Below are 14,229 nucleotides of genomic sequence, written 5' to 3' on the forward strand. Positions count from 1 at the left end.
TTATTTTTCAGAAAAATAATATATGTTAAAAAGTTACTAAAACAATAGTAGTAATAAATAAACAAACTGTGTTTCTTCAAAGTTTAGTCCCACAGAGAACTTCATACAAACAATTGCAATATTTTCTACTTAGAACCTTTTTCTATTCGATTACAATAATGTATTAATGGAACTAAGCATGAAAATATAATAAACGATATATGAAAATAGAACAAACAAAATATACTGTTGATTTATATATAATATATTGTCAGATTAATTCTAATCAACACACTCATAACCGATATATATATATATATATATGTATATGAATATACGTGTGTGTGTGTGAATACGAGAACTGATACAAAATCATCAATCTAATAAAGTAATCATATATGATAAGAAAGTCTGGCCTTTTTTTCTCTGGTCAACATGGATATCGGCTGGACAAGAAAAAGAGAATGCGATGAGATAGAGGAGCTAAAAACAGGCATGACATATGATTATTGTCCAAATATTACCCTTCAGCAGCGACACACAACTCATATATATAATATAATGCAATTAATTTATAGGAGGAGGGACTGAGTGATATGGATACAATGTAGTATTCTTGTAATAAAAAAGAAAAAACAAAACACAGAAAAAAACAGATCATCCAAAAGGGTAGAGCTACATACATGTTCAATTCACAAAGCATGTCTATCATCCTCATCATCATCTTCAACGCCGTAACCATATCCCGGAGCTCGCTTTTTGTGCTCTCTGGATTAGCATGGATTTGCAGTGGAAATGTGCATCCAAAATCGAGCTTTTGGACTACAACAATCCGGCGCAGCCACCATCGATATACTATGTCATTGTTTTGTAGAAAATTGTTGCTGCCAAATGCCATATGTATTATGATGGACACACTTCAAAATATAGCACAACAGAATATATATGCCCAAGAAATGATATATATATCTTATAGATAACATGATCAAGTCATAATTCAAATTTGGTACACAGAAACCATAGGCAACCATCTAAACTGGCAATCATAAAAGCAAGAAAAAGGGTGTATATGCCCAATTGTGTAAGTAAGATACCAATCCTTTGCAGCATGTAAAAGTAAAAATGCTCGTGGTTGTTCTAACCTATCACAACAAACATATATGAGGTCAGATCTGATATGGTGTTGAGCCTCAAACAATCAACTACTAGTAAACAGGCTCGAGTTACCACCTCAACTATCACAATTTGGCTAGTTGAGGATAAGAGACAACACAACAATATTCACATTTTTAACAGAAGAAATACAGGCCGGCTGTGACGATGGAGCAACTCAACAAAGTACAATATTAGGCATTTGTAATCAACAAGCCACAATCACCTCCAGCCAGCGGAGCAGTGTGCAATATGTATCTCCAGAATTTCCTAGGAGGCAACATCACTCTCTGTCGGGAACTCGACTAGCTCTTAAGAAATTCCTCCAGAGAGAAAGTTTGGTGTCCATCCTGAAAATACAGGATACAAAAAGTGATTTAATCAAGGATTCATCTGTACTTTACAGAGTAAATGTTGCAATAACAAGCAGCAAGGCCATAGGCTTTGTATCTTATTGGAAGAACAACCAACAATATCAACATGTAGTCCCAAATCATAGCAGGAATGTATGCAAACAACACTCTAAAGCAGAAGAGGGCGTTAGAAATTCAAAATACGGATGGATAAAACAGAAAAGGCAAGGAATCAAGAACAGTGATTACTTTGTAATAGAATACGGATAGATAAAACAGAAAAGGCAAGGAATCAAGAACAGTGATTACTTTGTAATAGATTAACAGCAAACTTCACACCTTGCCAGATTCTTGACTCAAGCATTGTCTAACAACTGTTGTCTGTTGTACTAGTCTTTCAATTGCGGAACAGCTGGGCAGGTTAGCATGTGCTGCAATGCATATCCTCCAGTTAGAAAGATTGAACCCAAGGAGAAGATAAAGTGTTGCAGCAATCAGTGAACAACTATAGTCCATCGAGAGAAAAGAAAACAAAATAACACTCCACACTTTAACTTCACAAAACGAGTACCAAGAATTGCCCGGTTTAAGCTCTCTGCAACATGCTGTCTGTGTTCCGAGCTTAACAGATGGAACATCGGGGATTTCTCTGGTTCCTCATAAGCAAGAAGGGCCATGAAATCCTACACAGATACCATTTTCAGAAACACTAAAAAGCAACAAGGACAGTAGATGAAGCATCACATATCAACATCTGAGATACGTACTTCAAGCTTTGCAACATACTTCTCCTCTTTACCAAATGAGGTGAACTCAGATTGGGCAAATCCCAGAGCTTCAGCACTGACACAGATGTATGTTTATGAAATATCAAATCAGCTAGAAAAAAATTAAAAATTGAGTAAACCAACTCACTTACATTTTTCTAGAGCACACAAGTTCAACAAAGTGAAGGCTTAAGAGATCAAAATGCAAATCCTTATTTTCCTCTAGCAGGCCCGGTGCAAATTCTTGCGTTAACGCAATGGCCTTGGATGCATTCCCATCCAATGCTAAATGAAAGATTCCTGCAAGTGACTCTGAAATCAGTGCCACAATTACTTTTTCTTAATGGTTGATCCCATACTAAAATAATCAACAATTTGTATACACAATGAAATCACTACAATAAAACTTATGTGAAGTTCTGCAGACAAGCCTCAACATAATGTAAGGTTTCTATGTATTTCTTATCGCTCTTTCTCCAACAACCCATGTTTGCTTCTTTCTTCATGGAAACTTCCTGCTCAATTAAATATCCTAAATTTATGAATCTGTTAACACAGGCACTGTCACAGTTACATAAAATTCTTATGATGAAGAACAATTCATTTGGGTTCTTCTTCATAAACCTTGCTTAGCAATAAGTTTTCATGTTAATGACACATAACATTCTCAGAGCCATATATACAGGAAAAATGGGTTTCCACAAAGCAAGAAAGCCCATTTTATTCCCAACTATCATTCAAGTGAGTCAGATAAAGTACTTGGTATTGCTGTTACCACCTTCTCTTCTTTAATGTAACATCATGGAACTTCTCATGAGCATTCATGCCTTTCATCACACAATATGCAAATTCAAGCTACACTTACATCTAAGAGACCACTTGATCAATATGAAAGATCAACCGCAGCACATTCCATAATTTGAAGGTATAATAACTACCCAAGCTATCCTCCCAAAAGTTGTCGTAGATAAAATGCACAAGTTTATTCACTTTTTCATCATCCATAATCTTTAATACCCATGTGATTACCATCCCACATAGTTATGCCTCACCATGTTGTGTACAATAGTGCAGTTTCCAAACTAGCATCGTTAAATAGAGCAAAAAATATTTACTTTTTCCATACCATCCCACATAGTTATACTACAAAACAGTTTGTGCTTGGATATGTTTCGGAAGTGTTTTGAAATTTTGGAGAATTTTTGGAATTGTATTGAATGAAAAATAGGTATTTGATATTGATGTATATAGGTATTGAATATGACGTTTTGTATAGAAAGTAAATTTTTATTTAATATTTTAATTGAAAATTAGGTATTTGATATAACAATAATAATAATATTATTATTATTTGAAAAAATTTATGTTGATAAATAGTTACAAAAATGTTTTGAAAACATATGTAAACAAATTTAAATACAATCATATCTCAGTCAATTTAATGGATCCATTTTCCTTATAATAAGCAGAAATAATGAATAGAGCAACCCTTTCTATTTCTATCACCAACCCAAACTTTCTTAACATAGATTAGCAACAACATATTAGTGCTTCATGTTATCAATATTCAGAAAAATAAAATGCATCGTCAAAACACAACCTAAGAGAATAAAAGGTTTGCAGACATTCTAAAAGATGAAGCAACTGACCCGTCAAAACTATATATTGGCATGTGCACTGACGTAATTCAAGATTCTTTCACCGGCCAATTGGCAAAGTCAAAATTTCAGCATCAACTTTTAAAAAATCTTATTTTCAAATTTCTATCAACCAAATTAACTGAGATATGAACCCATTCATATATTTTCCAACACCAAGCAAAACTTACCATTGGCATGAAATATAATGTCTAGTTCATAAACTAGGTGTAGCCTTGAGAGTGAAAGTGTTTCTTAGAAGGAAAATAATTGATACATGAGCAACAATTTCGCTTAAGCAAGTAATGTAATAGAAAGGAGTGTGCAGAGGGAGCTTCCTTACTTTTCCTTTTCTCCATGTTCTCGGGGTGATCATCTGGTTGCTTGACCCCTGTACAAGCAACAAATGATTCCAGTGTATCTTTGAAGCAATTGTGTGCAAGATAAGAAAGGACAATCTTGTGGGTGTCATTTTCATTAATTCCCTGCGGCGAAAAAAGAATAATCACAATGTTCTCAAATATCAAAGAAATATACAGATAAAAGATTCCAACAAAAGAGCATCAACTCAAACCACAAGAGATGAATAAAATCTTCAATAATAGTTCAATAAAACTCTAGCTAGTTGGCTAATTTACCTATCAAGCCCTTGCTGCCATGGACACGACAACGTCCAATCCTTTTTTACAAACATACAAAAAATAGTTATGACAGTCGAATATAGCAATCTGGAATCTGTATTAAATAGAGCATCTTCTATTTGATAGTGTTGAAAAGGGAAGACTCTCCCACCTATAAAATGACAGTTCATACTAATTCTTAAATAGCAAACAGGGCTAAATTTTACACATAAGATTAGCAAATTGAAATGTTTCTGCGCATTGAGACTTGTAAGAAATTACAGCACACTTCAATTAAAGATAAGTCAAGAAACACAATTTGCATCCATGAACCATTACCCTAACAAATTTCCACAAAATTTCAATCCAACATAAAGTATTTCAATGAATTACATCGAGTAATGCGAATAATGCATCGAGAGGAACAGGGCCAAATTTAAATAAAGTCAAAAAGGGTAACGAGTTCAATCACGAAAGTTGGATAATCGCACAAAAAAGAATGAAAACTTATTGAGGCTTACAATGTTCTCGTACTGCCGCGGATCAGCATCCATTTCTCCGAAAAGAAAATAATCCCTCAATTTTTGTGGGGGTAAAAAATTCCAAAACTGCAGCTCAGAAAACCCCGACACCCGAAAATCTTGAAACAACCTTTAGCAACTACGAATTCGCTGCTCGTCCATAATGGTTTATGCTCAGACTACCGCCTCGATTTCATTCGATAATGCCTCGCCATGGGTGTCGTGTGCCGAGAGAAGATTGATATCAGGAAAACCGTGCGCATTCCAGAAGCCAACGGGGAAGGAATCTAATGGTAAATGGGTTCGGCGTCAGGGGCAAAATAGTAAATCCATCCAAGCTCCTCCGGTTCGCAATTATTGCCAGGAACCGATCTGGCCCAATTATAAGTGGGCTATATGCAGGCCCATTAATTAACTATAACTATTTTACTGGGCTATATCCAATAATTAAGGCCCATTATAATTTATTTCAATTTAATTCTTTATATATAATAAGATAATATAAATAGTAATGTAGTAGTAATAAAATATGTTTTTGAGGTCACGATGGTACCCATATGTTTTGATATGATTACAAGATCCTTTGCATCGTTCCCTAATAATGTGAATTTTCTATTTTCCTATCAATTTCAGACAAGAGCTACTATGCTAAATTAAATGGTCGAGATTTTGTGCTTGATTTTGTTCCACCATATATATTAAATTTCTTGAATGGGCATAAATCAATAAATAATTATTTATTTTTTTAAGAAAAAAACACATACACACACACACACACACCACATTTTAGCTGTTCCATCACGTTTAATTATACTTCACAATTTCACATGCATGGTTCCCAAACAAAAATTAAAATCATTAATTTATTTATTACATTGATCTCGATTTATCTAAATTATTATTGATCTAATGATCAAATCATGGGTGTCAGATCAATGACACAAATCTAATGTATGTGGATACAGTGCTGTGAGTAGTCTTGTGTCTTGTGGGGTGAGCAATTTTAGATTAGTGGCATTAGAAATTTGGGATTATGTGAAAAGAACAAAAATAAAAAAATCCCATGCATGCACAACGTAGAAAAATTAAAACGAAGCATGATCACGATGTTTAGTTGTGGATTTATTGATGAATTGTTACATCAAGAATTGCAATCGTGTCCTCTAAATAGGGTTACATTCTTATTACAGGTCAAGCATTATGTTCGACAGCAGCTTCTCTTTAATTATATTCCACTGACTGCCTGCCTGCCCTTAACACATTAATTCATTTTCTTGATTCGACACATCAAAGGTTATTTTTTATTAAAGCAAAATAAAATTAATAAACTTTGTTGTGCTTTAACCCAACTGATTAAGACTAATTATTGCTTTGTGGAATCTACCTAACTTTATCACATAATATTCTTAGGGGATATTATTTCTTGATTAGAATTAAAATAATTATCATGTTTGCTTATATATATATATATATCATGTGTGTGTAGGTGTGATCCATACAGCTAGCAATTAATATAAAATATATCAGCTAATTAAATTTTGGGACCAGTAATAATTACTGTCTACTTTGTTTTGCACATTGTATTAATAATTAGGGTCACTCATCCACACAATATACATATGTATGCATGTCTCACATTGTTCTTTATTACAATAATATTAATATATAAAGACATCAGAGAAATAAAAACCCTAATGAGATTGAATACATATGGTATATGTTTATTTGTGGTGATGGTTACGGTATTGATTTTGTCTAACATAATATATATTGTATTTAAATAAAAATATATGTTGTCGATTCATACTTATAGATGTCTTATAAGAATATATTTTTTCGTGTTGTGTATTGCGTTGGATTCACCGGTAATAAGTTATGTTGGACAGAAATAAAAGTACATGATGAGATAATGTAATAAAGCTAGTGGTATTTGTTGTAAATAAATGTTGAGTAAAGTGTAATAATTGATTGTTTGATTTGTTGACTTTGCCAAAATTAGTAATGTAATAAATTTAACGGACGGACTAAAAAGAAAAATGGGAATAAATTTGGCAGACGGAGGATGTATTTCATTATATTATACTTAATATATATTACGGTATTATTAAAACTATGCTAAATTATGAAATTAGGGTGTGTTTCTTTAGCCTTAAACTTTCAATTTTTTACTATTTGATCTTTGCGTTTTCTAATTTATTCAAATGAAATTTTTTCTCAAGCAATCAAAAGAACACACCTTAATAACTAGTGCATTAACTTCCTATATATATTTTGTTATAGAAAATAATATATTTATTAATTAGTAGAGGCATGTCGTCAAGAATGGGTTCATTATTCGTTGATATCTACGTCGGGCCCTCTAATGGATCTTCTGAATTCATCATCTATACCCCATTTAGATGTATATGTATTTATTTATGTATAATAATTATTAATCGAATTTAATTAAATAATTTTATTTTCCTCATCAAATAATTGCACCCAAAATAATATAATAATGAATAAAATCAAATTAATTCAATGCAATCATTGTGGTTTTGAAACACCAAATACTAATTTCCCCACTTGTTGTGCATATGGAGTATATGATAATTTAAAGGAATTAATTTATTTTTTTTATCCAGGAATAATTAATTATAATATTGCTGGTGTAACTGCAGTCGTTATATAAATTAAATGAGTACATAAACTGTATACTGCTGGAGGTAGTCTCTCGAAGAGGGTTAGGTGAAGCAGAATTATTTTATTTTTATATTAAAATTGTTGTATAATATTGAATGTTTAGATTTATTTTACTGAATAAATTTATTCTTAAAAATCTTCTGGGTACGATTTTCCCTTTCCAATTTGACGAACCAACTACAATATGAATAAAATAAATCTAAAGATATTATCTAACCCCAAGTAATTAAATTTTATATAAATGTAGGTGACAAATATACTTACAAGGATACAATTAATAATCTCATTACCACATAGGTTGGTAGTGACATTGGAATCAAATCTTAATATGTAATTGTATTTTGATTTATTTAATCATAGATCTTATTTGCTTGTTGATGATGATTATTATTATTAATTTATTTATTTTTGGCAGCATTCTCATATAGGCAAGTATATATAACTAGGAACTGAAAGCAAACAAAAATAGATCCAAGGTGGGCTAGACAGCGTTTGTAACAACCATACATTTATTGGTTGTAATGAATTTTTAAAAATGGAATCAAGACATAAAGCCAGGACAGATACACTGTCTGCTAAAAAAAACACACCCACAGCCACAATGATGTGAAGAACAACATACATCAATCAATCCAATTCGGATTAATTAATCAAGGTTGTAGTAAAATTTAATCAAAAGTTAAAATAATAATAATAATAATAATAATAATAATAATAATAATAATGGGAGACAAGGTACTGTGTTTCTTCTTTCAAATCCCATGATTTTTGAAAACATATATATATATATATATATATATACATGCATTACCAATTAGATAGATATACCATTTGAAGTGTCTCTAATTACATGATGGCCATTTATTTATATTGTCTCATTCATTAGGGACATTTATATAAAATCCGTCACATAATTATGTTTGTTACAATTTATTTTATTTATATATTTATAATTGCCACAAGGGACCCTCCTCTGATTGGCTGGAAACATGGAGTTCCCTTTGACCACCTGACAAATCCTTATCCTAACCATGGAAAACATTTATCTATCTCATTAATCAATTAATTAATTATTTATTAAAAGACTAATTGCATGTAATTTTAAATAAATTAGCTGAAATAAAATAAACCGAACAACGTCAAATCTCGGTCCGTTGTGGGGCATCTTTAGTAGTTATAAAAACACATGGGATGCTTTAACATCAATTGTTTAATGTTTAGAAATTTCGTTACTTGAAATTAAACTGTTTTTATTTTATTTTATTTTGGTATTAAATTATATATATATATAATTTTGGTAAACGAAATGGTGAATCTAATAATTTTGTTTTAAATAATGCAAATTATTATATGAAGAAATGAAGGCTTACAGTTACAGTTACAGTAGCAGTCACAGTCAGAGTCACGAGCCAAACAAATGCGATGATACTGCAAGAAAAATCTATTAGACTGTACACATCCACATCGTAACAACCAAACCAAATCAAATGCTGCTCATAAATGTGCAATCTAGGCAACCTCTCGCATCATTTCCACAATTATTATTATTATTATTATTATTTTATTAATAAATATGAATTGATATCTAGATGAATATTAATACTAACTATTATGTTTATTAAAAATGACCTGGATACATATATATATATTTATATTTATAGCCTTCAATATTGTTACAGTGACACTGACACTGACATTAGGATGGATATCAATATAGTACTATATCATATTTAAAAATAAAATAATATTGAGGAATTAAAAGGAAATGAAAATGATGGATGCTAAAGGGGAAGGAAACAGTGGGAATGGGTTTGAAGGAGAAGAGAAGGGGTCGTCCAAAACGTCGTCGTCTTGGGGGTGTGCGCCCACGTGAACTTTCAAAGGGCGTCGGCGTCCCCACAGAGATCTCCGTATCCGTGGGTGGGGTCAGGCCACACGTGTCCCCCTCATGCCTCGCACGTGATCCCTCTTCATCCTCTGTCCTATAAATTCTCAACCTGTGTCTAATATCCTCGACACTTTCTCCTTTTTCCCTCAGTCAAAAAACCCATGATATAATTGATACCCCCTCGCCCATTGGAAACACCACCACAAAACCAGACAAAAGTTTCTGGGACACAAAATCTCCCGCTGACACGCACACAAACATCCCATAACCTGCTTCGTTAATTTGCTTATCATCACACCTCAGACCTCCGACCTCAGACCTACCCACCCCGGCACACAGAATTCAGATTCAGCAGATGCACGTATATATACGATACTGATCCTCCCTCAATCGTCCCATAACGTGAGGTTTTTCTTATATATATATATATATTCCACTAGTATTATTTATTTTGTATGTTTGAAAAAGGGATTGGACGAATCTGTGCATGTTGTGTGCAAAATCTTTAAAGTGCAATCCGGGCTTACGTTAGCGCCACGACTCCCCACGCTGGCAGCAGCAGCTGCCACCAGATTTTGTTCTCTTCCCCATAATAACTGCTCTGCTCCGCTGCATCCATCCATTCTCTTTCTCTCTCTCTCTCTCTCTCTCTCTCTCTCTATCTATATATATATATAGGGGGTGTTGTTTTCTCTCGAGTCGATTGAATTTGACTATGGCTACGAATAAGTTCTTGCTGACGCTAGCAATCTGCCGCCTGATCGTGACCGTCGGATTGACTCTGGACCCGACCGACCTGCTGCGGCTCGAGGTGGAAGGGCATCTCAGCCGGGAGCCGTGCGACTTGGGCTCGGCTTCCCGCGACTTCGGGGGGATGCGGAGCGCCGAGCCGATGGCCGTCCTACACCCGGCGTCGGCGGAGGACGTGGCTCGGCTCGTGAAAGCTGCGTACGAATCGGCTAATGGGTTCGGCGTCTCGGCTAGGGGCCACGGGCACTCCATAAACGGGCAGGCGATGACCCCCAACGGGATAGTCATCCAAATGAGCAGCGGCGGCCCACGGCTGGGGTCCACAAAGCCGGCGCCGCCACTAGTTTCGGAGAATTCCATGTACGTGGATGTCTGGGGAGGCGAATTATGGATAGATGTCCTGATGTCCACCCTGGAACACGGCCTGGCGCCCAGATCCTGGACCGACTACTTGTACCTTTCAGTCGGTGGTACACTCTCTAATGCAGGGATCAGTGGCCAAGCCTTCAACCATGGCCCCCAGATCAGCAACGTCTACGAGCTCGACGTCGTTACAGGTTCCAATAAATTTTTATTTTTAAAAATTAAATTACATTTTTTGGAAAAGAATTCATAGTAATGATGCAGCGGGGAATCAATAATGCTGCTGTTGCTTTGCATGTGCTTTGGGGGGTAGACCGAACTTTGATGAAACTAAAATAATACTAGTAATAAATTAAGGGTGGAAGATTCGTTAATTAGTTGTAAATCAAAAACTAAAGCATCGCTTTAGAATAATTTATAGCACAGTCTATTAGGATGATTTTGTCCATTAGTACCCTTTTCCAGATTGGTTTCGTGATGAGCATTATTCTTGTTTGTCTGATATCCAATTACGATTTCTGTTGCATAATAATTTCACATGGATTCGCTATGGCCTGTGCTTATTTATATGATGCCATGATGTTTTGTTGAAATTAACAACAGTACTTATATAGTATTTCTTGACTTTGGAATTTTTCAATCAATGTTATTAATAAATATCTCTTGTGTAATAAACAGGCAAGGGTGAGGTAGTGACATGTTCGAAGGAACACAACTCAGAATTGTACCACAGTGTTCTTGGTGGGCTGGGACAATTTGGGATCATCACTAGGGCAAGAATTGCACTCGAAAAAGCACCCACAAGGGTAATTAATTAATTAATTAATAATTGCATGCATTCGATCCCAACATTATTAAATAATTAATACCCTGGCTTGCTCGCTCCCTTTCAACATTTTGGCCTAGTTTTGGGTGGTGGGGGCTATCTTTATGTTGTTGTCTTGTAGCACAAAGTTTACCTAGTACCACCAGCTAATGATATGACCTAGCTAGCTAAAAGCCAGACCAAACAAATTCCTCTATCCAATTAACTAGCTTGAATATACATATTTCAGTATCACTCGATTGGGTCTTGTCTACTGTCTGTCTGTCCGTTGCTTTTCATATCCCTAATTTATTCAACCTGCTGTCCTAAAGCTGGCAATTTGTTTCCATCACTTTCGATTCACAATACATTAATTGAATCGATCCCCATTCTCATCTTAAAAGTAATTACTTTTTTTAAAAATAATAATAATAATAATAATTATTATTATTATTATTATAATTAATTAAGTGATGGATGATGATGATGATGATGATGTAGGTGAGGTGGATCCGAGTGCTGTATTCTAATTTTACGGCGTTCACGGGAGACCAGGAGTACCTGATCTCATTGCATGGTCAAACCCAGAAGTTTGACTATGTCGAAGGTTTCGTGATCGTCGACGAAGGGCTTATCAACAATTGGCGATCCTCGTTCTTCTCTCCACGTAATCCTGTCAAGATTTCTTCTCTCAACGCTCATGGAGGTGGTGTTCTCTACTGCCTCGAGATTACCAAGAATTACCATCAATCAAATGCTGCCTCCATTGATCAGGTATCTTATACTCATATTACAATGTTGAATTTTTTATTACTATAGTATAATTTTGGTACGTTCTTCATGTGAGAATCACTAATGATTAGGTTAATATTCGGTGCCATGCAGCTTCTCATAGCTAGGTTGGAATTTCGATATATATATATATTATATGTAATAATAATGCTAATGATAAATTTATGTAGACAAAACCCAATAGTTGCTGCATGGTAAAAGCCACTTTATAGATTCGTTGCAACTCCTGGACTTCAATTTCTGTAATAAAAATTAAAAAATTAAAAGAATGGCAGAATATATTATATTACTTATAGTCGCCATTAGTAGCCATATCTATACTTAATTCTCTTTATATATTTGTTTATGGGCTCTACGAAAGACAGGTTCCCTTAAAAGAAGGGAAAAATATATAAGAATGTGGCATTATTAGTACAAGAAAGGAAAATCTGGAAGAGATTTCAGTAATAACATAGTATTATTAATTAAAAACCCAAGATTCTTCTGACACCAAAATCTTTCCAAGTTTATTTGTCCCTGTCCCTGAAAGTACGTGTATATTTATATTTATATAAATAAAGATAGATAGATAGATACATCCATATATATATATATATATATTCCTTCATATCATTAGATTGCTACAGACAGACACGTCTGCAAATTATAGTAAAATAATGTGTAATCTGCTTTGCAGTCATTTTCCTGAGTCGAGTTTATGTAAGTGCTTCCGAAAGCACAATACATTAAAAAACACGAAATCATTAAACATATATCAAAAGACAGCACAGCAGATTTCTTGCAATCTCTTTACGTGAACTCTTGCCCCTCACACCATAATCTTTGTTGTACTTGACTCAAATCCATTATTGTGTTATTATAATATCATCATTTTTAAGTAGTATTATATTATTGTGGCAGGAAGTGGATGAGCTGTTGAAGAGACTGGACTTCATACCAGCTTCAGAGTTCACTACTGATCTTCCCTACGTGGACTTCCTGGACCGGGTGCACAAGGCCGAGCTGAAGCTCCGTGCCAAGAACCTTTGGGAAGTCCCTCATCCATGGCTCAACCTCTTTGTCCCTAAATCAAGAATAGCCGAATTCGACACGGGCGTGTTCAAAGGCATTTTGGGAAACAACACCAGTGGCCCTATTCTCATCTACCCCATGAACAAAAACAAGTAATTATTATTATTATTATTATTATTATTATTATTATTATTTATTAATTAAAAACATTTTATTTATTTAATTAATATATCTATATCTATGTATAGGTGGGATGAGAAGAGCTCTGTAGCGACACCAAACGAAGACGTGTTTTACCTAGTAGCGCTTCTTAGATCTGCTTTGGATAACGGAGACGAGGCGCAGTCGCTGGAGTATCTGAGCAATCAGAACCGTCGGATCTTGCGGTTCTGTGAGGAGTCCGGGATCGACGTCAAGCAGTATCTGCCGCATTACACCGCGCAGCAGGAATGGGCCCACCATTTTGGGGACAAATGGTCGTTATTTTCGAGGAGAAAATTGGAATTTGACCCCAGGAATATTCTTGCCACGGGACAACATATATTTACACCTCCTCCTCCTCCTCCCAAATCTTCTACTTCGTCTTGGTAATTATTAAATGGAAAAAAAAAAAAAAAATTGTATGCCTCTTTCATCATTTTATATAGGTCACATATCGATGAATTGAATTAATGTATTCATGTAAATAGTTAGATGCCAAGTGTATACATATTGAAATACTATTAATGATTTATATTCGACTATGGGCCCAATGTGAATGTGGGCCTTTCGATCCATTTAGCCCAAAACACTCTGGCCCGCTACAGTAGATTTTGGCATTTTTAATTATTCCAGAAAGGAAAAAGCAGGTCAAAATTGTCAGCGAATGATGGGTCGGGTGGGTCGATGGTCACGTGAACCGTGTTGACA

The 14,229-nt window shown here is 34.6% G+C and overlaps 2 protein-coding genes across 4 annotated transcripts; one reads left to right on the top strand and one right to left on the bottom strand.

Moving 5' to 3' along the window:
• Positions 1–1,016: 1,016 nt before the first annotated feature.
• LOC127246948 (uncharacterized) lies at positions 1,017–5,301 on the bottom strand. 3 transcript variants are annotated; one of them, XM_051268621.1, is made up of 7 exons: positions 5,030–5,301; positions 4,232–4,373; positions 2,404–2,551; positions 2,252–2,327; positions 2,056–2,167; positions 1,824–1,915; positions 1,017–1,481 (listed from the first exon to the last, which is right to left on the bottom strand). In XM_051268621.1, the coding sequence occupies exons 1-7, from the start codon at positions 5,060–5,062 to the stop codon at positions 1,437–1,439; spliced, it is 648 nt and encodes a 215-aa protein (XP_051124578.1). In that variant the 5' UTR covers positions 5,063–5,301; the 3' UTR covers positions 1,017–1,436. The 3 variants fall into 3 exon arrangements, with proteins under 3 accessions (XP_051124578.1, XP_051124577.1, XP_051124579.1); XM_051268620.1 differs by having other exon boundaries at positions 2,404–2,563; XM_051268622.1 differs by having other exon boundaries at positions 1,794–1,915; positions 2,404–2,563.
• Positions 5,302–9,437: 4,136 nt separating this feature from the next.
• On the top strand, positions 9,438–14,096 carry LOC127246885 (cytokinin dehydrogenase 5). The gene is made up of 5 exons (XM_051268510.1): positions 9,438–10,906; positions 11,391–11,518; positions 12,019–12,291; positions 13,210–13,472; positions 13,569–14,096. The coding sequence occupies exons 1-5, from the start codon at positions 10,315–10,317 to the stop codon at positions 13,909–13,911; spliced, it is 1,599 nt and encodes a 532-aa protein (XP_051124467.1). The 5' UTR covers positions 9,438–10,314; the 3' UTR covers positions 13,912–14,096.
• Positions 14,097–14,229: the final 133 nt, after the last annotated feature.

This window comes from Andrographis paniculata, unplaced genomic scaffold (genome assembly GCF_009805555.1).
Source record: "Andrographis paniculata isolate CXL003 unplaced genomic scaffold, ASM980555v1 Contig30END, whole genome shotgun sequence".
In the NCBI taxonomy this organism is placed as follows: domain Eukaryota; kingdom Viridiplantae; phylum Streptophyta; class Magnoliopsida; order Lamiales; family Acanthaceae; genus Andrographis; species Andrographis paniculata.

What these genes read in the sequence shown, in the direction of transcription:
- LOC127246948 (XM_051268620.1), bottom strand. Translation starts at nt 5,062, where the DNA reads ATGGATGCTGATCCGCGGCAGTACGAGAACATT. An exon ending in CGCGGCAGTACGAGAACATT is followed by an intron (nt 4,374 to 5,029) that starts GTAAGCCTCAAT and finishes TTTTCGCCGCAG; the next exon opens with GGAATTAATGAAAATGACAC. An exon ending in GAACATGGAGAAAAGGAAAA is followed by an intron (nt 2,564 to 4,231) that starts GTAAGGAAGCTC and finishes CACTGATTTCAG; the next exon opens with AGTCACTTGCAGGAATCTTT.
- LOC127246885 (XM_051268510.1), top strand. Translation starts at nt 10,315, where the DNA reads ATGGCTACGAATAAGTTCTTGCTGACGCTAGCAATCTGCCGCCTGATC. An exon ending in ATGCTGCCTCCATTGATCAG is followed by an intron (nt 12,292 to 13,209) that starts GTATCTTATACT and finishes TTATTGTGGCAG; the next exon opens with GAAGTGGATGAGCTGTTGAA. An exon ending in TACCCCATGAACAAAAACAA is followed by an intron (nt 13,473 to 13,568) that starts GTAATTATTATT and finishes ATCTATGTATAG; the next exon opens with GTGGGATGAGAAGAGCTCTG.